This window comes from Myiozetetes cayanensis, unplaced genomic scaffold, assembly GCF_022539395.1.
Source record: "Myiozetetes cayanensis isolate MyiCay16 unplaced genomic scaffold, myiCay2020 scf4, whole genome shotgun sequence".
In the NCBI taxonomy this organism is placed as follows: domain Eukaryota; kingdom Metazoa; phylum Chordata; class Aves; order Passeriformes; family Tyrannidae; genus Myiozetetes; species Myiozetetes cayanensis.
In genome coordinates, this window is record NW_026087631.1 from 34,755,627 (window position 1) to 34,777,123 (window position 21,497).

General features: G+C 38.0%; 1 protein-coding gene across 4 annotated transcripts in view; it reads left to right on the forward strand.

Moving 5' to 3' along the window:
* The window catches only part of SSBP2 (single stranded DNA binding protein 2), a 132,064-nt gene that overhangs the window by 22,855 nt on the left and 87,712 nt on the right, over nucleotides 1–21,497 (forward strand). For all 4 annotated transcript variants that reach the window (XM_050328738.1, XM_050328739.1, XM_050328740.1 and 1 more), the window contains exons 2-4: nucleotides 7,961–8,033; nucleotides 12,013–12,074; nucleotides 13,705–13,789. In XM_050328738.1, coding sequence (XP_050184695.1) covers nucleotides 7,961–8,033; nucleotides 12,013–12,074; nucleotides 13,705–13,789 — 220 coding nt within the window. The remainder of the gene's footprint in view (nucleotides 1–7,960; nucleotides 8,034–12,012; nucleotides 12,075–13,704; nucleotides 13,790–21,497) is intronic.

The window sequence follows — 21,497 nt, forward strand, 5'->3', positions numbered from 1 at the left end:
TGACATTGACTTATATCCTGTATTTACTGACTTGCCTGCCTCTGAAGTCATCCATGAAGCTAACTCAAAAACTGGTTCAAGGATGGATTATAGTATTCCAGTAATACATACTTTAAAACCTTGTAAAATAGAAAATTATCTCTTTTCCAGAGTAATTGGAAGACAACTTTTTCTGAATTGAAGATGCGCTATACAGGAATGCATTCGTAATTGCTAAGAGCAGAAGAGCCAGTCTGAGTTATGTGCTGCACATGGTGGAACTTCAGTCTTTTGAATGCTCAAGTCCTTGAAATTTTGATTTAGAAATAAGTGCTCAGCCAGAGATGGTGTGAGAAGTGATTTTGCCTATTTCCCCTGTTTCAATTATGAGCAAATACATGTTTGGTTCTTCTTCCAAACATCAGCTGTCAGTATAGAATCAAATTCTTTCCATCCTTTTTGTCCAGTACCTACTTTCTGCCTTTCAAACGCTATCCAGTGCAAGAAGTTTGGAGAGTTAGAATTCAGATATTCTAGAATGACAGTCAAACATCTGGCACTATAGCTTCAGTACTGCAAGATTTTATTGTTGCTGGAGGGGTTTTTTTGTTTACATTTTTTTAATGTGTGGGTCAGCTCTTTGTTAGCCAGATTTTCAAACATCTTCATTCTGTTGCTGAAATTCTTTCTGCTTGGAAAGTATCCTCACTGTAAAAATATGGTGGGAGGATACAGAAACCAGTATTGGGGGGGGGCGGTTTATGACCTGCATTTAAAAAGACGACATTTCTTGTAACTTACAGTCTAGAGTCCAAGCAAAATAGCTGTAAAGTTGTAAAATATGTGTATTTGGGTAGTAGACCATCCCCTGGGCAGTGTGAGAGAGGAGTGAAGACTCAGCAAACTTGTAATACAGGAACTGTAGCTCGAGGCTGGTGCTCCAGCTAATCTGGAGTGGTAATAGAGACTGAGCTGGGGGTCTGGGCTGGTCCGTCTTGGCTGTGGACCAGTCTGGGAGAGCAGCAAGAGATCCCCTCCAGTACCTCTCTATCAGCAGTGGCTGGGCATGAATAGCAGTTTTTTGAGGAGGAACACAGTGCTTCAAGTTCTGTACCATCAGTTCAGGTGTGCTGAGGATTTCCGTAGGTGTATTTACATATAACACCTATGTTTATAAAGACCTCCTTTTATTTGGGCTGGATGCTCTTGTTTTGTTTTTTCTTTCTCTTTAAGAGAAATTCCATGAGTTCTCGCACGTCAGAACCAGTACAATGCCCCTTTTGGAAGGGGAGCTTTATGGCTCAGGCAGATGCTTAGTTGTCATCTACTGGACCCAAATACTTAATTGGGGCTAATACCATTGTGTGTCTTTACTTTCTTCATTGTTGTTGTAATTTTTTCTTGAATCACTGAGGGAGTTACCTCATATTGTTTTCTGTCTTGTCTTCCATTGATATTTGCCGTGAGTTTTTTAATATAGCCTGAAGCACCTGATGTTTGTCTTGAGTTTCTTTTCTTCGGGTTATCTCTTTTTTTGAAAAAACTCTTTCCACCAGTTCCCTGAATTTGTTTGACTTCTGAGGTCTGTTAGCTTTACTCTGATCTTTTCAGGACTTACTCTCTCCAGAATAAAATATTATTGGTTAATAATAAGTCAGACAAATTACTTTCACCATTACTTTTTAGGAAGATACTCAGAGAAATTCATCTTCTGTTTCATCATCCCATATGATTCCCATAAAATTTATGAGGTGACCCGTTACTACTTGTCTCTTCAGAGTGCCCTACCAAGGTATAAATAAGGAGTTTGTTCTTAAGAGAGAACACAGAACTGCAGCAAGCAGTGAGTGGGGAGGGATGATACAGTCTTTATTTAACTTATTATCTGCAGCTGGGTTGTCACCTGGTCCAGGTGACCCTACCTTGGCAGGGGATTGGACTGGATCACCTCCAAAGGTCCCAAAGCATTTTGTGATTCTGTGAATAGGATATTCAACCTGTACTTCCTACAAAAAGAGAGGAGCTGTTTTTGCTGTTGGCAAAAACATGGATCCCTGTAGGAGCCAGATACTCAGAAACACTGATTTATTTGTATGAATGAAAATCAAATTACGTGGTGCTTGCTTTGTGAGGCTGATGGGCCCTGCATGATCAGTCAGTGCTCATTTGGTGTAAGTCACCCTTGGGGATCTGAGTGTATTATATTCATGCTTCCTCCTCTTTCTCAGCCTTTTCCAGGTGATGCTGTAGACAGTTTTTTCTACTCCAAGCAGGCAGCTGCTTTAGGAACAGCTGTAATGTTTAAGATGTCATACACCACTTGCGTTAAACACCGTGTGAAAACCCATTGCTATCCTGTTGAAAGCAGCAGGGAGGACCAGAGTTACCACCTTTGTTATCAGGAAGAGGTGGAACCTCATGTATTTTTATAAAAGTCTCAGCTTGCACTTTAAAATATATTTTGTCAAATAACTGGTTTTTTAGCTGCCATTTTGGAATATATGTGCCAAACATAGTTGTAAAAAGGACAGAGTTATTTGTTTGAAATCTTGGAGGTCATCAGGAAGATCCATCTTTTGATGACGTATTTGGAAGTGGATGGAAATTATCCCATTCCAGATGAAGTCTACAGAAGAGTGTTTTGAGTTTGGAATACTTTGAATCTGTACTAATTTCTACAAGCTGAGGCCTGAGACAAAAATGAATATTAAATTCAACCAGAGTCAGATGATAAAGTGGGGAACATTGAGCAGTGTGACATCTTAACACAAACCAAGACATCCTTAGCAGATGAAAATATGCAAAACCATGCAATTAAGTGCCTGTGGGAGAGACTACAAATACCACCACTGCACACATCTTTAATCTTTTCCAAGAGATCAATGGATACCAAATACCTGCTCAGTTATTTACTGGTGAACGAGTTAATGTGTTGTTGAGAATAGTCGTGACAGCACTTGAAGCTTGCAGGAGTTTAAGTAGGAAAAGCATGTGAAATTAGGACACAATTTGTGAGCTGCAAGTGTATGGGTGGCCTGAAAAACCCTGCCCTTGTTTTTAATGCTTTTAGAGTAATAACGGAACTCAATAGATGGCAATTGTTTTAACACTTGAAGCAATAAATGAAGGGGAGGGTGACCAGACTTTAAGAGGCATTGTCTCAGGGCGTCTTGCAAGGAATCAAGTGGAGGAGAGACTAGAGGTGAGTCTATCCGCCCAGAGTTGTGGTAGATGAAGGCTCTTCCTGTCTTTAAAATGGGGATAAACAGAAAGGATCAGCTTACTTGGGAAGCACCATCAACCTAATGCAAGGCACCAAGGCCACTGTTCATTGTAGCACCAAGTGTAAACCCCACATATTTAGGGGCATGCAGGAATGTTTTCTGCTGTCTACGGAGAGAGGGAGAAAGAAATGGGTGTGAGTCATGTTGAATCCATTCACTTTTTTTCTGGCTGTGTTTGCAGGGGTGTGCAGGAGCTCTCAGAGCAGTCATTTCACATTCCCAAATGATCATTGAGTAACTCCTCCGGGACTTACTGTTTCCTCAGCCAGTGTTTGGGTTTCATTTCATACCCAGGTGTTTCCAAGAAAACCAGTCACGTTTTTGAAGGCGTACAGAGGACTAACATTAACATAGATAATGTTTTGAGCTGTAAAAAAAAAAAAAAAAAGGCAACAGACTGGCATGATTAGAGGCTCTTGGAAAGGGCAGCCTGCTGGACTCAGGGTACAAAACCAGAAATATCAGTGGTGTGTAGGTGAAACAATGTGTCTGGGAGAGCTGGTGTGCTGGAGGGTGTGTGAGGTGAATCTGTGAGGGGAAATTATATTAGCATATTATTAATACACTAAACAATATAATATAAATAATATATACTCTCAGTATGATCAAATAGGCCAGAAAGAGTGGTTTGGCATGCATGTTAAAAAAAAACCACACCACACCTTCCTTGAAAATATTGTTTGCCATTGTTAATTGAAATTTAGTAAAACCAGCTCATTATCAAGAGCTTCAGAACAGGTTTTAAAATACTGGATCATCAGATTCAAGAAAATTTATTCAAGAAACTCCCAGTTTTAAGATATGGATTCAGTGCTACACTCTCTTATTTCAGAGAGTGAGGTTTGTATTTTGATTATGAAATGAGCGAGATTCTAAGGAGTCTCTGGATTTGAAATGGAGTCTATATCCCTTTTTGCAAATAACAAAATAGCTGCTTCTCTGCATTGGTCAGAGTAATGATTTTAGAATACTTCAAGTCTTCTGAAATGTGGATAGGAATTTAGGATTTTCTATGGAGTTATTTTTCACTGTTGTTCACTCAAAATTATATATGAGTATTGATTTGCTAGTTTTTAAATTACTGGTAAAAAACCAGGGGTTAAAAAGACAGTGTACCATATGCAGAACTTTCCATGCATGTACAGTTTTTTAAAAAGTAAGTCTTTCCAGTCCAAAAATGTTAAATGTATCATGATGATGCTCAGATATAGAACATTCTAGGTACTTTACATTATAGGTACTTTATTTTTTTTACATCCAGCATCAGATGTTAACAGCAAAATATCTGTTGATGACAGAGGAGGTGCTAGCATCTTAGGGACATTTCTGTAATGTGCAGTTGTAGTCTTCTGGATTGGAATTGAGTGAGTTAACCACCTTTTCATCTATGGAAATACTGCGGCAAGGCTTCAGTTCTAAGCTCTTATTAAGCTAATTGCATCTTCCCACCTTAACACGTAAGAATGTCATTACCAAAGCACAGCAAAAGGGATTGCTGTTTATTTCCTGGTAATATTTATAACTGGTTGACTCGAACCACTTAGATGGTTCATTTCTTTGGAATTCAGTAGGTGCTTGTAGGATGTAAAAATGCTTTGTCCAATTAGAGCAGAAACTTCAGGCAAAGTGCACTAGGTTAGCAAAATGAGGTAGACAGTAACCTTTTTTGTTTGTTAATGAAGTGAATGTTTCATCAGGCTACTGATGAACGTGTGCTCTAATTGTCTTGGCCGGGAACAAGGAATTCTGGCCTATATCATGTCTTTAAAAAAATTCCTTCAGCATTGTCATAAATTGATAGGAAATATTTTTTCCTCACATTACTTGTAGTATGTCAACAAGTATGCAAATGTGAAAATTTAATATATGTCTGCTTGCTGCTTTTACTTGGTTTCTCACACCAGTTTAATGATTAAAAACTGTCTTCTAAAATGTCACTTCAAAACCCAGTCCTTTATTGTCAAAGACCACCTCACAGTTATTTTCTGCCCAGATGTTAAGTAGTTTATTCATTTCTTCATTTTACACATTTGAAATGTAGCCTGGTTTTTATCTTATTCTGGTCTGACCCTGTAGTTAGTGTATCTGGTATTCCTCCTTGTTACACAGTGTTGCATCTTTTGGGCTGCCTTTTCTCAGAGCATCAGTTTGCATTGATCCTTTTTGCTGCAACACCGTTAAACATTAGTATCTTTCTTTTGATCTCTGTGGTAAATGCATTTATTTCTGAATGAAGCTATAACATTGTTAAATTCTGTAAAGACTTCCTGACAGCATAATAACAAGGGATGGACCAGAGATACAGATCTAATAAGACTCAATCAGGTTATTTTGTGTTGTGCCTTCTGTCTCACAGCTGTTCGTGGAAGGTGGTCCTGGCTTTCCTGGCACAGGAGGTGGGCAGTCCCCTTGCCAGCATGGGTTTTACCACAGGTGGATCAACTTGGAAGCCTACAACCCAGCATATTTATTGTTTACCTGAAATCTGTCTCGTTTACCCGCACACACACACTTACTAAACACCATTTTATTTCACTGCTAGTATGTTTAGCACAAGAGGTAAAGGGCGTATCAAAGAGTTGGAGATGTTAGAGTTACATAATGCTTAATTAGCACATTCTGTATGTTTAAGTCAAAGTTTTAGGTCTGTCTTTTTTGCAGTGTTAAAATATCTTGGATTTTTGGACCAGAGATGATGGGAACAGGGTGGGGGTGTTGGGCTGTGCTGAAGCTTTTCTGTGTTTCACAAGTAGCCTCTGGAGGCCCTGAGGTGAGAGTCACAAATCTCGCTGGCTATTACAGTCTTGTGCTGTCAGTTTTGGGCATCGTGGTGCTGTATTTGCTAAAGCTTTCAATGGATGGCAGTCTTGTGGAGGTGGTGAAAACCCCTGCAATAAACTCTGGGGTTTTGTGCTGTTTTACTTTCATTTGCAGGGCAGAAAGGATATGATCACACAAATCCTTTTATCTGGACTGCAGGCTTCATGCTTTGATAAGAAAAAAAAAAGGAGTCCCATAAGACAAATGAGGTGCTTTAAAGCATTACTGGGTATTCAGGATATCTTGGCTGTGGAAGAAAAGTGCTTCCTCTCTGCCCGTTATGTCTGTCTTAGATTTCATCTACAACCATTTATTGCTTAAAATTTGCGTGACAATCAAACTGGGAAGAATTGAGTCAACTTTTAAGAGATCCTCTCTTCCCACAGTACTCACAGAGTGCAAACTACAACCAGTCATGTTTGAATATATGTATTTGTTTTAAGTGTCAGGAAAAAAAGTACATTCTTGCTTTTGAAGTTAAACAGAGAGTAATGTGTGTGTGTGTGTGTGTATTGCACGTACAAAGTATAAACAACAAACAAAAATAATTTCTCTGGAATGCCTCTCAGGTTTTAAAATTTCACACTTAGTAGGTCACTGCAATAACTACTGCTCTGTCAGTACCATGATGACAGTGATCACATCTAGCATTGCGTGGGGTTTTGAACTGTAACAGGAAGACACATACTCTCCCTCTCTGCTGTGTGTAATTAACGGCAAGTTTGTGAATATGATAACTAAGAATGTTTCAAATAAAAATAGCCATGTATCAATAAGTGCATACAAGTACATTTTACTTAAAAGCAGTTCAGCTAATAAAGGACAGTCCCTCTCCCTCTTCCTTCTCTTTTTCTTCTTCCTCATCATCCTCTTCCTCCTCTTCTTCCTCACTTTCCTTTTTTCCCTTTTCCCTTTTCCTCCCAAAATGTTTTATAGACCAATTCCAATCAGTATTATTAAATCATTCTTTTACACAGCATTTCATTTTGAAAGACTTAGGTGCACTGACAGATGGGAGCCCCTCTAGAGAATCAGAGGAATAGGAGGTGTTATTTCTTTTGTTTTCTAATTTAAATCTTGCCTACATGGCCTGTATCAATTGGATCTGGTTGCTGTTCCTGATCCACTGTTCCTGAGCTGCTGCACGGGCCTTCCCAGCCCAGGTTGTGGTGGTTGGTTGTTCAGGGAATGAGTCCCCTTGCTGCAGTGAGATCCTTAATGCAGCTCTTTGTCCTTCCTTGGAGATGTGTCTGGAAATGGCTCTTTGGGAAGCTCCTTTGGGAGCTGTGATAGTTGTTTGTAGCTCTGTTGTCATCAGAGCACAAGTTCGAATGAATCTGAAAGCCTGTTTGCGCTTCACTTGAGAGATGTGGTGGTACTGCATTGATGCTGAGATTGCTTTTCCTGATGTAGCCTGAGGTTTGTGTGTTCTTTGGATAAACACAGGCTATTTTTCAAGTATGCTAACAACTTGACACATTCCACTTGTAAAAAAATTTGCTCTGGAAAAGTCATCAGTGTTGCTGTACGAATATCTTGTATTTACAGTAAGCATGCTCCCAGAGAGCAGTGGTGGTCGGTCAGTTGTTAGCTCACTGAGCAGTTGTCCAAATATCATTAAAAATGTTGACGTTAAGTAATTTAGGGGTCTAATAATACTTAATTAACTACTATTTAAACACCTCTGGTCAGATTGACCTACATGTCTAGTTTAAAACTTCTGGTACAGGTGATAGGTTTGACACATTCATTACATCGTGGGCTGTGGGAGGCAGTGGGGTGCACCTTGTGCAACTTGTGATAATCCTTTGTCTCTATAAAGAAGAGGAGCAACAAATGCACAGTACTAAATATTGTCCTTTCTGTTTGTTTTTCAGATTAGCGCTGTATGTATATGAATATCTGCTCCATGTAGGAGCACAGAAATCAGCCCAGACGTTTTTGTCAGAGGTACGTTTCCTTGCACGACTTCCCAGCGAGATAAACTCTATTGGGTCTAGAACAACAGTAGTGAGAACCTTGAATACCAGTTTGCCTCAACCAGCACAGGTTTCTCATTCTTTGGAAGCCAGTTTGCCGTGTCATTTTACATGACTTTGTGTAACTGCTTTTGCTATGGTTTGTTATCCCCATTCCATGTTGGGGAAAGATTAATCTATTTTCTCTAATAAATGTGCACGTTACAGAACACACCAATGGTACTCTCTTTTTATGACTTTTCAACTTACTATTGATATCTCCAGTTGTGAATGATGGGCCCTTCCAAAATACACCACCATAATGTATTCTAAATCCTACTGTCACGCAACTGTCAGTTCTCCTGTTGAGCTTCTCTCTGTACTCTTACCATGCTTTTAACCACTTCAGTTCTTTTCATCTGTCGAATCAATGTTGCCTACAACCATTTAGGTCCCGTTTTTTAAAACGTTTTCAACTGTTAATGGAATTTTTACCTTTACTTAATAAGGTTTTTTTTTTTTCATAGTCTTTCAAAGGCTTTGTATGCATCTTTTGAAGATTGAAGTAAATTATGTCTCCTTATCATTTTACATTTGACCTAGGATATAAATGTGTGCCGAACATAGTGAGGTCTTTTGGATTTATTGTTGTTTTTAATCTTTCTTTGACAGGAATATTTAAGATAATAATAACAGTTGAATAATGAGCAGAAGTCATGAAAAAAATAGGCAAGTTGTATTATGAAAATTTGCTGATTCAGCCAATCCTCCTCCAAAAGCTAATAAAATCACTATGCTGGTGATGCCATTTTGGAGGTTGAAGAGGGAAGGATGAGAACCCAGAGTGTTATTTGTGATGTTTATACAAAATTCATGGAGCAGAGATAAGGAAAAGGGGCAGAATTGTGGTAGTATCAGTTTGAGTTTATAGTAAAGTATATTTTTGACAATTTTTTTCTCTTTGGTAAAGCAGTGGAAAAATAAGAAAGAAAATAATGTATCATTTTGACTTTCCCAAAACAGCTGCCATTTGTAAATACTACATTGCACAAGATAAATTTTGCTCACTTTGTTTTTATGATGTATTTGCAAAATGAGCACTTGGCAGAAGTGTAACTGGTATGACATTTGGATTTCTAGAAAACATTAAATACAGGGTCTGTAAATGTAGCTTTTAAAACTAATTCAGTCTTGAGTTCCAAAGGAACTCCCAGGTCTGAACAGCGTAATGTGAGGATATAACAAATCTTTCAAATTAAAACTGGTACTATCCGAGAGTTACCAAATGTGGGTCAGGGACAATTAAAAGTGTATGGAGTTGATGAGAGCTGTGAGTTTATTTACCTGATTAATTAGCAGTGCAGAAGGGTAAATGTGGTGCTGACAATACTTGTGAGTGGTTGTGTGGCTGTTGGGGCTCAGTGCCCTCCTGCTCTGTCATTTTGGGTGGATTTCATTAAAGATTAAATGGTTCAGAGTAGCTCCAAAACTGAATGTATACAGCAGTCAGTGGTATGTATATATGTATAAATTACAAAGGTTAGGAGCCCTTCCTTAAAGATCTACCAGGCAGTGTGGCTCAGAGTCATGGAACCAAATTAAAGGAAAATTTAAGTTGGGTATCATGGAGTGCACTCTGATACTGGATAACTTAGAGATAGTTGTCCTGAGCATCCCTATATTTTTGTGATGCTTTGTGTATACTTTGTATTACGTACATCTCCCTTGAGGATCTGATCCTTATCCCATGTCTTGTCTATCCTGAAAGTTAGATTTTAGCCTTGGAGGAATAATTCCTTTAGCTTGGACCAGGAGGGTGGGCATTTCCCAGTTAATTATTCCCTGGCTATGAGCTTAACCAATACAGATGACAATGAGGGATTTTTTTTCTAAGGTTAATAATTCATTGTAAGTGTCTGTGGTCAGACTGACATCTGCCATGTGAGGCAAGTGTGTGAATATTTTGAAAAAACAAAACAAAAGTCCTTGAAAAGAGCCCCAAAACTTCCACATTCCCCTCAGATTCCTCCAACTCAGTTTCTCTAGGTGAAATATGTCCTAGGACGTAAGAGGAATTGGGTAATTTCCTTACTAAGCCCTGCTTTGAAGAGCACAAATACTGCTTAGACATAGGGAGGGTGTCCTACAGAAAAAATTTTTACTCCTAACTGAATCATTTTTCGACTTCAGAACCCCCTTTTCCCTTTGATTGTGCAGTGCATCTCTTCATAATGTTATTTTGGAATTTCTCAGAGTTACTGTGCATTCCAGATTATTAATACAGGTCTTTCCAAGCCATTCCCAGTGTACATGAGGAGCAGTCCTGCCTCAGATAAGTGTTTTTGAAGAATGTGTAATACCTTTGTAGTAGCTTTGGCCTTTATCTTAGATTTTTATTATTTTTTTTTTCAGCCAGCACTTAAGCAGAAGCTTTTTTAATTATGTTTTTTATATATTAGCTGCTAATGTGTGTGAGGGGGGTTGGTTCATTCTACCACCTTTACCAACACAAGTGATAGTGCCTCAAGGTTATCTTTTCAAAACAATTTAAACCAGCAAAATTATGTTTGAATAGTTGTATTCGTGTAATATATCAAAATTGTATTGGGTTTCTTCACGTGATTGTTAGATTTTCTGTATGTATTTTCTTATGAATGTGAACAATATTTTTGGGTGTATGAACAACATAGTCTTCTGCAATCTATTGACAGAACTTGTATGTGTTTAAATTTCTCAAGAACTGGATGTAGAAATCAAACTGAAGTTAAGAATCAAAGTTTTAGTCTCCTTTGGAAAATTAATAATATCAAGCTTTTATATACTTTTACATATATGTATCTTTAAATATATGTCCTATTAAGGCTGTTTAAGCATATAACCCTCCTTTTGTCTGCCACTACTTCTGTCCCTAGAGAAGAATACGGTTTGAGTTTTTAACTTTCTCTTTTTAAAAAAAAACAAACAAAACAAAACAAACAAACAAAACAAAACAAAACAAAAACAACAAAAACCAAACCAAACCAACCAACCAAACAAAAAAACCCACACCAACCAACCAACCAACCAAAACCACCAAAATTGGACAGGAAATAGTGCTGTGTGTCCTTGTAACTGGAGGAATTTGGAATGCTCACAATGCCCCAGTTTCCACCCAGTTCTGACAGACATTCTTCTGGACAGTGCGGTGTGGGCTGTGTTATAGCACAAACTACTTAATTTTGGATTTAAGGACAAGTTAATGGCTGGTGTTAATAAGATTGTGTTATTATAGTTTAGGTACAACATTTGGGAAGTCTTGCAGAACACAATCACTGCGGAAGTGTGAAGTCAAGAGTTAAGAGTTCTTAAACTGCATTTCCTTTGAAAACAGTGCTAAACAAATCAGGTTTCCTGGGTGGGAATGAAGTCACAGCCAGTATAGGCATTCAGGAGAGCTTGCCAGTACAGAAAACCAAGCCAAAAGAGCTTTACATTTTCTTTGTGTGGTGGGAGCCTGGGTTATAACTGTGATGCTACTTGTAATTTCCACATTGCCTCTGACTAAAGCACTCCTTAAGGATTATAAAATACTGGCTGGCTGTGGCTGTGGGGGGGAACACTGCCACCTGCTGAATCCGTAACACGAGTTCTGTGCAAATTGCAAAATATTCAAGATTTTAAGGGTATTTTATAATCACTTTTTTTTGGTCCTGCATTTTTCGCCTTAAAATAGCACACATTGTATTCATAACCCCTTTCCCCCCCAAAAGACAACCCCTAAAATATGCTTCCCTAGAATAAAAAAAACCCTAAATTTAAGTATCAGCTGTATCTATAGGTGTAATAAAGTAATATGGCTATCCAGATTGATGATCATAAAGCCTTTAGTAACTGTGAAAATTGTTTGTCCTTTTGATACCTGAATTATGTAGTGCCTTTTAGTCACAATGATCACAAAAATGTACATCTCTGTCTTTATTGTTTTGTTTTAGATAAGATGGGAAAAAAACATCACACTGGGGGAGCCCCCAGGATTCTTGCATTCTTGGTGGTGGTAAGTACCAATTTTCTTTTCCTCTGATGTTTTAGGATATGTTGAGTTGATTGCTGGTTCCAGCAGCTGGAGGCAAGAAATTCAGGTGAACGTAGTAAAAGGAATGGGAGGATGAGGATTAAGAACCATTTTCTTGTAAAGGAATGACATAACAGAGAATTAGATTTATCTTTAGAAAAAGATACTGATATTAGATACAGAAAAAAAAGAAATACTGCTTGTGTACTGTTAAAAAAACATCTTCTGGAGAGAATGGCCTGCATTTCTTTCTTCACCTTCCAGTAAGTTTTGCAAGTAAGGAATTATTCTGCATATCCTAAATAATTGAATTTGGGAAAAAAAAAACCCAATATACAGAACCTCTGCACAGGTGAGAACTTTCTCAGCCTACAGTCCACATTTGTGTGTGTAGAATTCTCACAGTCACTGCTGTGTAGCCTTGGCATTTATTCATTGTCACATGGTTTGAATATATCCAATATGCCTGTGTTTGAAAGAATGCATGTCCAGCTGTCAGCAGCACAAGAATTTACAAGTTTTAAAATGGTCCCATTTGAACCCAGCTGATCTGTACAGTTGCATGGAAGGTGGCATATTTTTCACTGACCATTCTTTCATAGCTTTCACCTGTGTGATGGAAGCCTGGCAAGAAGAATGTGTCCCTTTTATCTCATTTCTGCATTATCCCTAATTCTGATGGTCTGCAGCAGAGTGCTCAAATTGTCCACAAAGCCCTGGACTGAGTTATAAATGAAGGATTTATAGGATTATAAAGCTGGTGCTGGACTAAGTTATAAAGCATTAAGTCTAAACCATTAAAGAACTACTATGACATATTTTATTATTTTAATCATTCTAGCATGCATAAAGTTTCATTCCAGAAACTTTGTGTTATATCTGATTTGTGTATAACTCTGAAGAGGTTTGGGGGAAGAGCAGTGGGAGTAGGTACCTTAATTTCCTTTCTTTATGTCCCAAGAACTTGCCCATCTATTTTCTACACTTGTCCAAACACTAGATTCTCTGGAACTTTTGTTTAAGGACAATATTGGACATTTTCCCAGAGAAGCTGAGACTGCCTGATCCCTGGAAGTGCCCAAGGCCAGGTTGGATTGGGCTTGGAGCAACCTGGGATAGTGGAAGGTGTCCCTCATGGCACGGGATGGGACTGGATGGACTTTAAAGTCACTTCCAACCCAAACCATTCTGGGATTCTATGAACCTTGACTTTGGAAGGACTCCCAGTTATCTCTCCAGTTTCTTTCCTTTCCGTGTTATTACAAATCCATCCTTGTGGAAGTTAACTGGAGCAGTAGCAGAGGGGTGAGGTTAAATACAGACTAATACACATTACATTCTTAAGCCGTGTATGTTGGACTACATTTTTGGTTTGTACTACAGTGCTATTAAAGGAATAGCACTACTTGCCTCAGAGATCAGACAGCAGGACTTGATTCCTCACAGGTGTTTTACAAAGCTAAATTCTTCCTCAGAGGTGTTTTCATCCCTTGGAGAGAAAGTGATTTGTCTGTTTCTACACAGGGACATGCACGTGGGGGGAGGTGTGTACACCATAGAATGTACATGAACATTACAATGACACTGTCACCATCTCTGTAACTTCTTGCAGTGTATTTTGGGATCTCTACTGTGCAGCTCCAGAAAGACGAGAAACATGTGAACACTCAAGTGAAGCAAAAGCCTTCCATGACTATGTAAGTTTTGTGTCTTTATCTTTTTTGTTAGTTGCATATGATAAAATGTGTTGGAGAAGTATTTCTACATCAGAGTGGCTCAGAAACACGGGTGTCAGTCCTGTGTAAGTAATTCAGTTTTCTGGGAATTAGGCCTGCCTAATTCTTTGATTGTCAGCACAACACTGGTAACTCCTTGAAGCCATCTCAGAGGTCAAGGTGCTGTCCCAGGTGTTTCTGCGGAATAAAGAATGTCCTTCTGTGCATGGACGTGTCAGGCTGGTCACAAAGGCAAATGGAAGTATAGATGCGACCTGTCCAAATACCCAATTAGCTCTGCCAGTGCTAAAGAAAAGGCTGTTCAGCAGTTAGAATTGATCCCCTGGCTTCTGTCAGGACCCCACAGCCTAAGAGTGTGGTTTTTCAGATATTTTTGTATCCTGGAGTAACTCTTTTTCATCCTAATAAACAATTAAGCATCACAGAATTAGTTAAATGCAAAATCATGTGGTCCAAGAGAATGGGAGTATTAAAGGGCAGAAGTTTTATGCCAGCTTTGCTGCCTTTGAGACTTGGTTTAAAACCCAGCAGGAAGTTCGGTGGTGTTTTGAGGGAGAAAAATTCTCACAGTACAGTTGTGAAACCTCTCTCCTTGAGTCTTTACTAAGTCTGTCTTAGAAATATTTTCTAGGTACTGCTGAAATACATTTCTACAGATAAAACTGAAATCAGACCGACACAACTCAATGTCTTACAAACACAGATTTGCAACAACAGGAATGAATCAACCAAGCCATTACCATTTTCTTTTGTAATGGTTTGGTGTCTTACAGTATATAAGCTAATGGTGATCTTGCCTTATTTGTAGTAAACAACAGCTTATATTGTAAATGCACCACAGATCTGTTCAGCATATTTTACCAATGCCTCTTTAACACCCTGTACTTTGTTAAATTATGAGGGTAACCGTTAAAGGAGCTTGGACAACGTTGCACAGTCATGTCCAGGCTACGTTAATCCTTAGACATAATTAATGACAAAAAAAAAAGGTATCAGAGAAAGGAACAAAGTTTCAAGGAAGTTTTGCACCCACAGAGATGTTAAGGTCAGCCAACTTATTGAAACACATTCTCAAATTAGAAATTAAGTAACTCTTGCATATACAAGTGCTGTAATCATTTTTACCTGATCTATTTTAAATATAAAATTGTTGGAAAAGTAAAATATTTAGCTGTATGTTTTGAATCCTTGTTTCATTCCTCACAAGGAGCAATAGTTTTACAGGAGTACTTTAATACTGGGGAATGACAGTAGAGATTTAAATTTGGGGAGATCAGAATCCACAGCACAGTAGTTGACTTTAGTGGGGGACATTGTGCTCTCAAAAGGTACTGTGTTTAACAAAAGCCAAAAATTCAAAAACTGTAAATGTTGTGAAACAATTGTGAAACAGAATGATCAGCAAGAGGAGATTTTCAGTGAGAAAGTACTTGAAAGTCTAAAGAGGAGGTGAGTCCACAAATCTTTAAACTCAGGAGAGTTTCACTGATCAGCAAGTTCATTACTGAATTAAATTTTGAGGTATACTAAGCTTTTGAGTAAGTGAATGAAAATAGTGTAAAATCTAAGAAGTTGTCTTAGCATCACCCTTTATGGTTTCTAACTTGTACAGGTCTTGGACTATTATATGGCTTTACTGCTCAGTTCTGTTGCATTATGATGTGTATTATCATAGTTCAAGAAAAGTGAAAAAATACGAGTTCTGTGTGCAATACAATTTCGAGATTTCTGAATGTTTAGGTTAGTGTATGAAGTCGTGCTGGGGGAAAAAAAGATAAAATCGTGGCATGATTCTATGTGCACATCCAGACAGGATGTGTACTTATTTCAGAAATTAACTCACCAGTTATTTCTAAAAACCTTTCTCTCAATCTTTTAAGGTGGCAGGGAAAACTTTGCATTATTTTTGTCACAGTAGGGATAAACTCATTTAACATCCTGCAAGACTCTAGGTGTTCCTAAGCATCACCTGCTTTTTGCTTAGCAGGACAGTCTGCATCATATATTTGTGTGTAGTATTTTATGAGTGTATTGTATGCTCATGTTAAAGAATATGAAAAATCATTATAAAATACGGCCAAACAAATTTCACAGCAGAGGAAGATGAACATTTATTAAGTGAAATCCTGACCCATGTAGTGTTTTGCAACTGACTTCAGAGGGGTCAAAACTCCACCATCAGTGAAGACCCATCAGGAAGCTGCTTGTTGGATTCAGGCTTCTCCACAAGGTTGAGGGGTCTGGTAAATCAAAACCCTGCTGGTCACGTTGCAGGTCAAGTGGAGCATTTGCAGCAGTGCTGTCATATCTGAAGGCTATAATTGTAAGTACAAAACAGCACAGAAGGCTTGTTTATTAATTCATATGAGCAATTCAGAATTTTTTATTAGGCATGTGTTCCACTTGAGCTAAGAAAAGTCATTCCTGCTGAAGGGGTGTGTGGTCTGGATGCACCAGACATGTCATCTCTAACAGTGAGTGGGCTGTGTTAGCTGAGGGAATAATCTTTTCTGTCTTTGCCTTTGTGGAGAGAGAAAGGTTTGAGGATGTTTGATGGAGGAGGAAATCACTTGCAGATGATTTAATGGTTTGTGAACTATTGCTGCCTCCGAGTCAGTCAGGAACACATAGGTTGACTCATAGAATGAATATACATAAAAATGTAGTTTCTTTAACTTTATTTTAAAGTTCTACAGTATCTCAAGTGCAATTGTAAAAATAATGCCTTTTGAGTTCTCTGTCTCCTTCTCAGACAGCGCTTTGTTGCTTGCAGTGCTACAATGCTCATCTTACTAAAAATACAATAAATAGAAAAGCAAAGGCCTGTTCGGGCTTTATAGAGAAGATTTTCTATGCTCATTCCAAGTTTTTGGAATTTGCAGCTTCTCTGTGTTTGAAGTGGATTATATGTTTATTTTTTATTGAGATTTGCCATTGGATATATTTTGTTCTGAGTGAACAAGGTTCTGAGCTCATTAGGTACATTCATGAAATCTGTTTTAGGCTTGAAAAGAGGGATGCATGGATAGGTTCTGCCTGGAAGTTTTAACATATATGGCATAAAACTGGAAATGGTTTATGTTTCAGGTAACTCAGGAAAGAAGGCTGGTGCTTGCACACCCAGCTTCTAAATATTGCAGGTGTTTCAGTAGGAGTAGCTTTATTTGGAGGAGAAAAATCCCCATGATTATTTTCCAGGTTCCTGTTACTTTTCCTGGAGGAAAACTTCTCTACACTTCGAAGTCTTGTGAAAAATCACATACGTGAATGCTCTGAGGCAGAATTTAGTCTTTGCTGTAGAGTAGGTTTGTCTTTCTTCACAGTATCCTAAGGAGATCTCATCATCTCTCTAGTTCAGAGCTCGTTTTTCTAGGTTTTGAGATCTTCTGTTGAGAGAGGCGAGTTCCAATGTGCATCTTCTTCCACTTCTTCCCAACCTGAAAACTTAGTGAAAAGGGGAAATAAAACATAAACTGGATTTTTAACAGCACCTCTACTTCAGAAAACCACAATTGATCGGGCTCCTCTTCCTCAGGCTTCTCTTCCTTGAGCCTGACCACTTATTCACATCTATGGACCTTGCGTTTGGAGGGGTAATACCTGAAAAGTCCTTTCTTACAAGATGATTTCTGTGCATAACAGTTAAGATATTGTTACTGCCCAGAAGTTCCTGTGCCTGTCTCACCTTCTTGGCAGTGGAAGTTTTTTTCCGTGTGGCATTGGTGCATAGAAGGTATTTGCTGTTTCTAACGAGTAGCTATAGTCAAATGTTGATTATTTTCCAGGTGTGGTTTTTACTGGTATCTTCTCCATAGCTCCTTGAAAGACCACTCTTAGTATGAGCAGGGGTCTCTTGTTTGTGTTTATGTCTCCCAAAAGAGTGCCACGTCATTTATAGGATAAGAAAAAAGCGACATTCATTGTCCGAGAGACCATCCGGTCTCATGAGCTGGTACCACATTTCCATCTGACTTCTTAGCACAGTTTGTGGTGAGCTTTGTGACACAGAGTTGGGTTTGTGTGAAGGTTGTAGAGTGTATCAAAGGCAATGTTATAATCAGTTCTGTCCAGATTATGCCTTTTACAGGTTATAACTATATAAATCAATCTTTTCTAGAAGTTACTGAGCGTAATGTTTGGACATTTGAGATGGTTGACCAACCTGTTTGTGAGATTTTCTTAAGGAAAGTTGGGTGCCTGCATTTATTGCTGTGTTTTATGGGGAGAAAAATTACCACTTTCTTTCCTTTCTGTCTTCATTCAGCAGAACTAAAAAAGCACATGCATTCCCTAAATGCCCCAACCCCCCTTAATTAATCATTATCAGTACTTAGAATTTGAGGGATTATGAATATTTTTATGTCTGTTTTGGACTAAAGATTACCATGAAAAGCCTGTGTGACTATTTTCCCACAAGGACTGTTTTTTTTTCTAGTTTCATTAAACTTCTGTCTTCCCTCTCTACCTTTTGTTTATTGGGGATGGAAGAACTTGTTTTCACTTTTGGTTTTCTTGCCTTCCCCATCTCCTGCTGGAGAAGCCTAGTTAGGGCAGCTTCTGGGTCCTCACAGGTTTCTTGATGAAAATGGAATTCTAGATCTGTTTTCCAGCTGCCAGTTTCTGTGGAGAATGCACATTAAACTCCTTCTACTTAAAACAGAAATAAAAATTAAACCGCTGCTTTGCTCAGGACTGTTGTGCCAAAAGCAGTGCTGCTGGTCTGAGTAACCTATTAATTCCATACCTGAGTTCCACACAGATGTGCAAGACCCTTTACATGTTTACTGATCATCACTTAATCTGCAATTTCACCTTCAGAGTATGTTCTTCCAACATATGATTAATCTTGCTATGTAGAAATTACTTGTGTCCATGTAGACAGTGAGTTATTTCTTAAAACTGGAAGAAATTAAGTGACCATGGCATTCTTTTTGTAAGTAATATGAAAATAAAAAGCATTTCCTTCCATACATTCATTGTCAAAATAATATCCTTTGCTTTTTGTGTAAATAGCATGCATTTTTAAATAAAATACCTTACTTTACTGCCCTTTTCATTCCGTGGAGATCATGCCTTACACTGTTCAGGTATTATATATATAGAAAAATGTGTTTGTACTTATGGAAGCTTGAAGAAGAGTAAGGAAGCCTGACATCTGCCTTGAAATCACATACCTGAGCACATTATATGGTTAAAAATTGCACAATAATGAACAATTAATAAATCATATTTTGTGCAGAATATTCTTGATATGTCTCACAAGATAGTAGGTCCTTGGCTCTCTCCAATGTGCAGCCAGAAAGCTGTAAATGTGAAAAAACGTGATAAATGTTTACCATTCATATCTTGTCAGTCCTGTAGGAACATGTTTTGTCTTGTGGGAGGCCAGTACTTACTGAGAGGTTTGGAGAGGACAGTGTGGTTCAGAATTCCAGGGTCTTAAACAGAACTGTACAGAGGCAAGCTGAAGTTTTTCAGTCTCTTCAGCTCCTTAATTTTATTACTTAGTAGCTGTTCTTAAATGCAGTTGTGTGGAAAGGATTAATTAAAAGCATCCTCCAGCCCCCATTCAAAATAGGCATCACTTTCTGCAAACAGCAGTGACTTGTGTCACGTATTTATAGGTGTATCTCAAAATATTGCACTGGCATCTCCAAGGGTGTGAAACTCTTGTTGTTTGCTAGTCAGAAATTTTCAGAGTTGAGAAATTGGTACTTCCTTTGGATTGTAGAGACTCCTTTTGCAGGAAAATAGGGATTGATTCTCTATTTGTTTCCTGCTAAGAAATTCCCTAAGAGAATTCTCATTCACACATTTTCATGAAGAAGGAAGATGTGCTTGTTCTGCATATCACCACTATCCTCCTTCATCATTCCTTTCCATAAATGGTTGGATTTGAAATACTCTGTGTCACAAATGTTAATTGAAAGCTCCAATACAGAAATGTGTTGTTTCTTACGACCAATATAATTTTTCTCTTCATAGAGGTGATTTCCCAGGTAATTTTGTGCTGTGCTTCTCTTAACGTTAGGGCTAACCCACTTGTTTCAGAGAGCACAAGCAGCATTTCCTCCCCAAAATTTCAATACCACTTCTTTGAGTGGATATTTAATTGCCTTAGTATGTAGAAGTAAAATGTTTAATTATTTTAGCTCAGCGGAAGCCTATGACAGGATAAGGAACCACCATTTTCCCAAAGGTATTTAGCTCCTCTTTCATGGTTCCCAGAGAGAGGCACTGGACATGTTGCTTTCTTTTGCCTCTCTTTTGAGAACCATTATAGGTTCGTTTTCATTGAAAACAATAGGAGATAACAACCGTTTTAATTAGGGGAGGCTTTCCAGGAATATTCAGTGTGAAAAATAGTATTTATTCAGAATGGAGCACTAAAAAGATTTATGTACACTGTGTGTAGAACCATGCCAAATTTATTAAATGGGGCAAAATCTGGTTTTTCTTTTGGGAGAAGAGGAGGAGTGTGCAAAAATTCAGCAAGTAAGGAAGAAGTCAGTGGATTAAGAGATAATGTGGAGGGCACAAGAGGAGGAAGAGGTCAAATACTGAGAGAAGTGGCTTGGATGCTCAAACTGCTTCACAGCCTTCCAGTGTAGTTTATTATTTTGCAAAACACAGGTAAAATCTGGTTGTAAGATTATTTTTTAAATTGTTGATAGACATACTGTTAAATTCATAGTTGCTTTAGTCTGTGGTATTTGTCTCCATGGATTAATTTCTCTGTGTTCTGAAGTCAAGGGCTTTCTTTATAATTAAAATAAAGCCAAGGCACTCCTGCTCTGAAGTTGTGATGTGTCACTGCCTGTAAGAAGGCTCCAGTGGAAATTTTTGACCAGTTCAGTGGAAATCCCAGGATAAAGTTTCTTTTCCTATTTTTTTGTCCTGATGAGCAACTGTTAACTTCAACCATTTCTCAGAGTAATGTTGTTAAATGTGTCTTGTGCAAAATTCCTTGCAACTAGATGAACTCTGTTCTTTCATATTTTATTTTTTTCATTTGCTGTAATGGATTTAATGGATTATTTATGCTACCATAGTGAAAGCTGCATTGCAGTTTAAATTTTAAACTTTATAATTTGGATTGGACACAAAATCAAGGTTTCAGTGGAGAGAGGGTATTTTTCCTTTTACAAATGAAGGCACTTACACATTGATATGTAATTTAATAATTTATTATGTAGAATGGTAAACCTTCTAGACTTTGAACATTCCCTCAAAATTTGTAGAAACTTTGTTTCTTTGAAATTTATTTCTCTTCTAAAATTGAAAAAAAAATCCTACCATGAATTTAAGTGTAATTGAGAAATGCTGTGTTTCAAAACTTTTGTTTTAGTAGTTGTTTTTAAAAACAATTTATTTCTTGCTGTTGACATACAGATCATTCTCATTCATTGCATAATGTACACAGTATGTTTTTACAGCACTCCAGAACATTATTAAAGGAGGTCGAGTTGTAGCTCGGTTACGCTGGGAATATTAAAATGACTAACAAAGGCTCTGGATTTAGAGTTAGAGATCTTCTGACATTAATATTTAACACTGATTGTACATAATGCTTCACATCAATAAAGTGCTGCACAAACATTTGATCAATCGGAGCAAATGTTGCATTAAAGCCTTAGCATGACGCGTTTCCTCCACGCTCCTTCCTCCT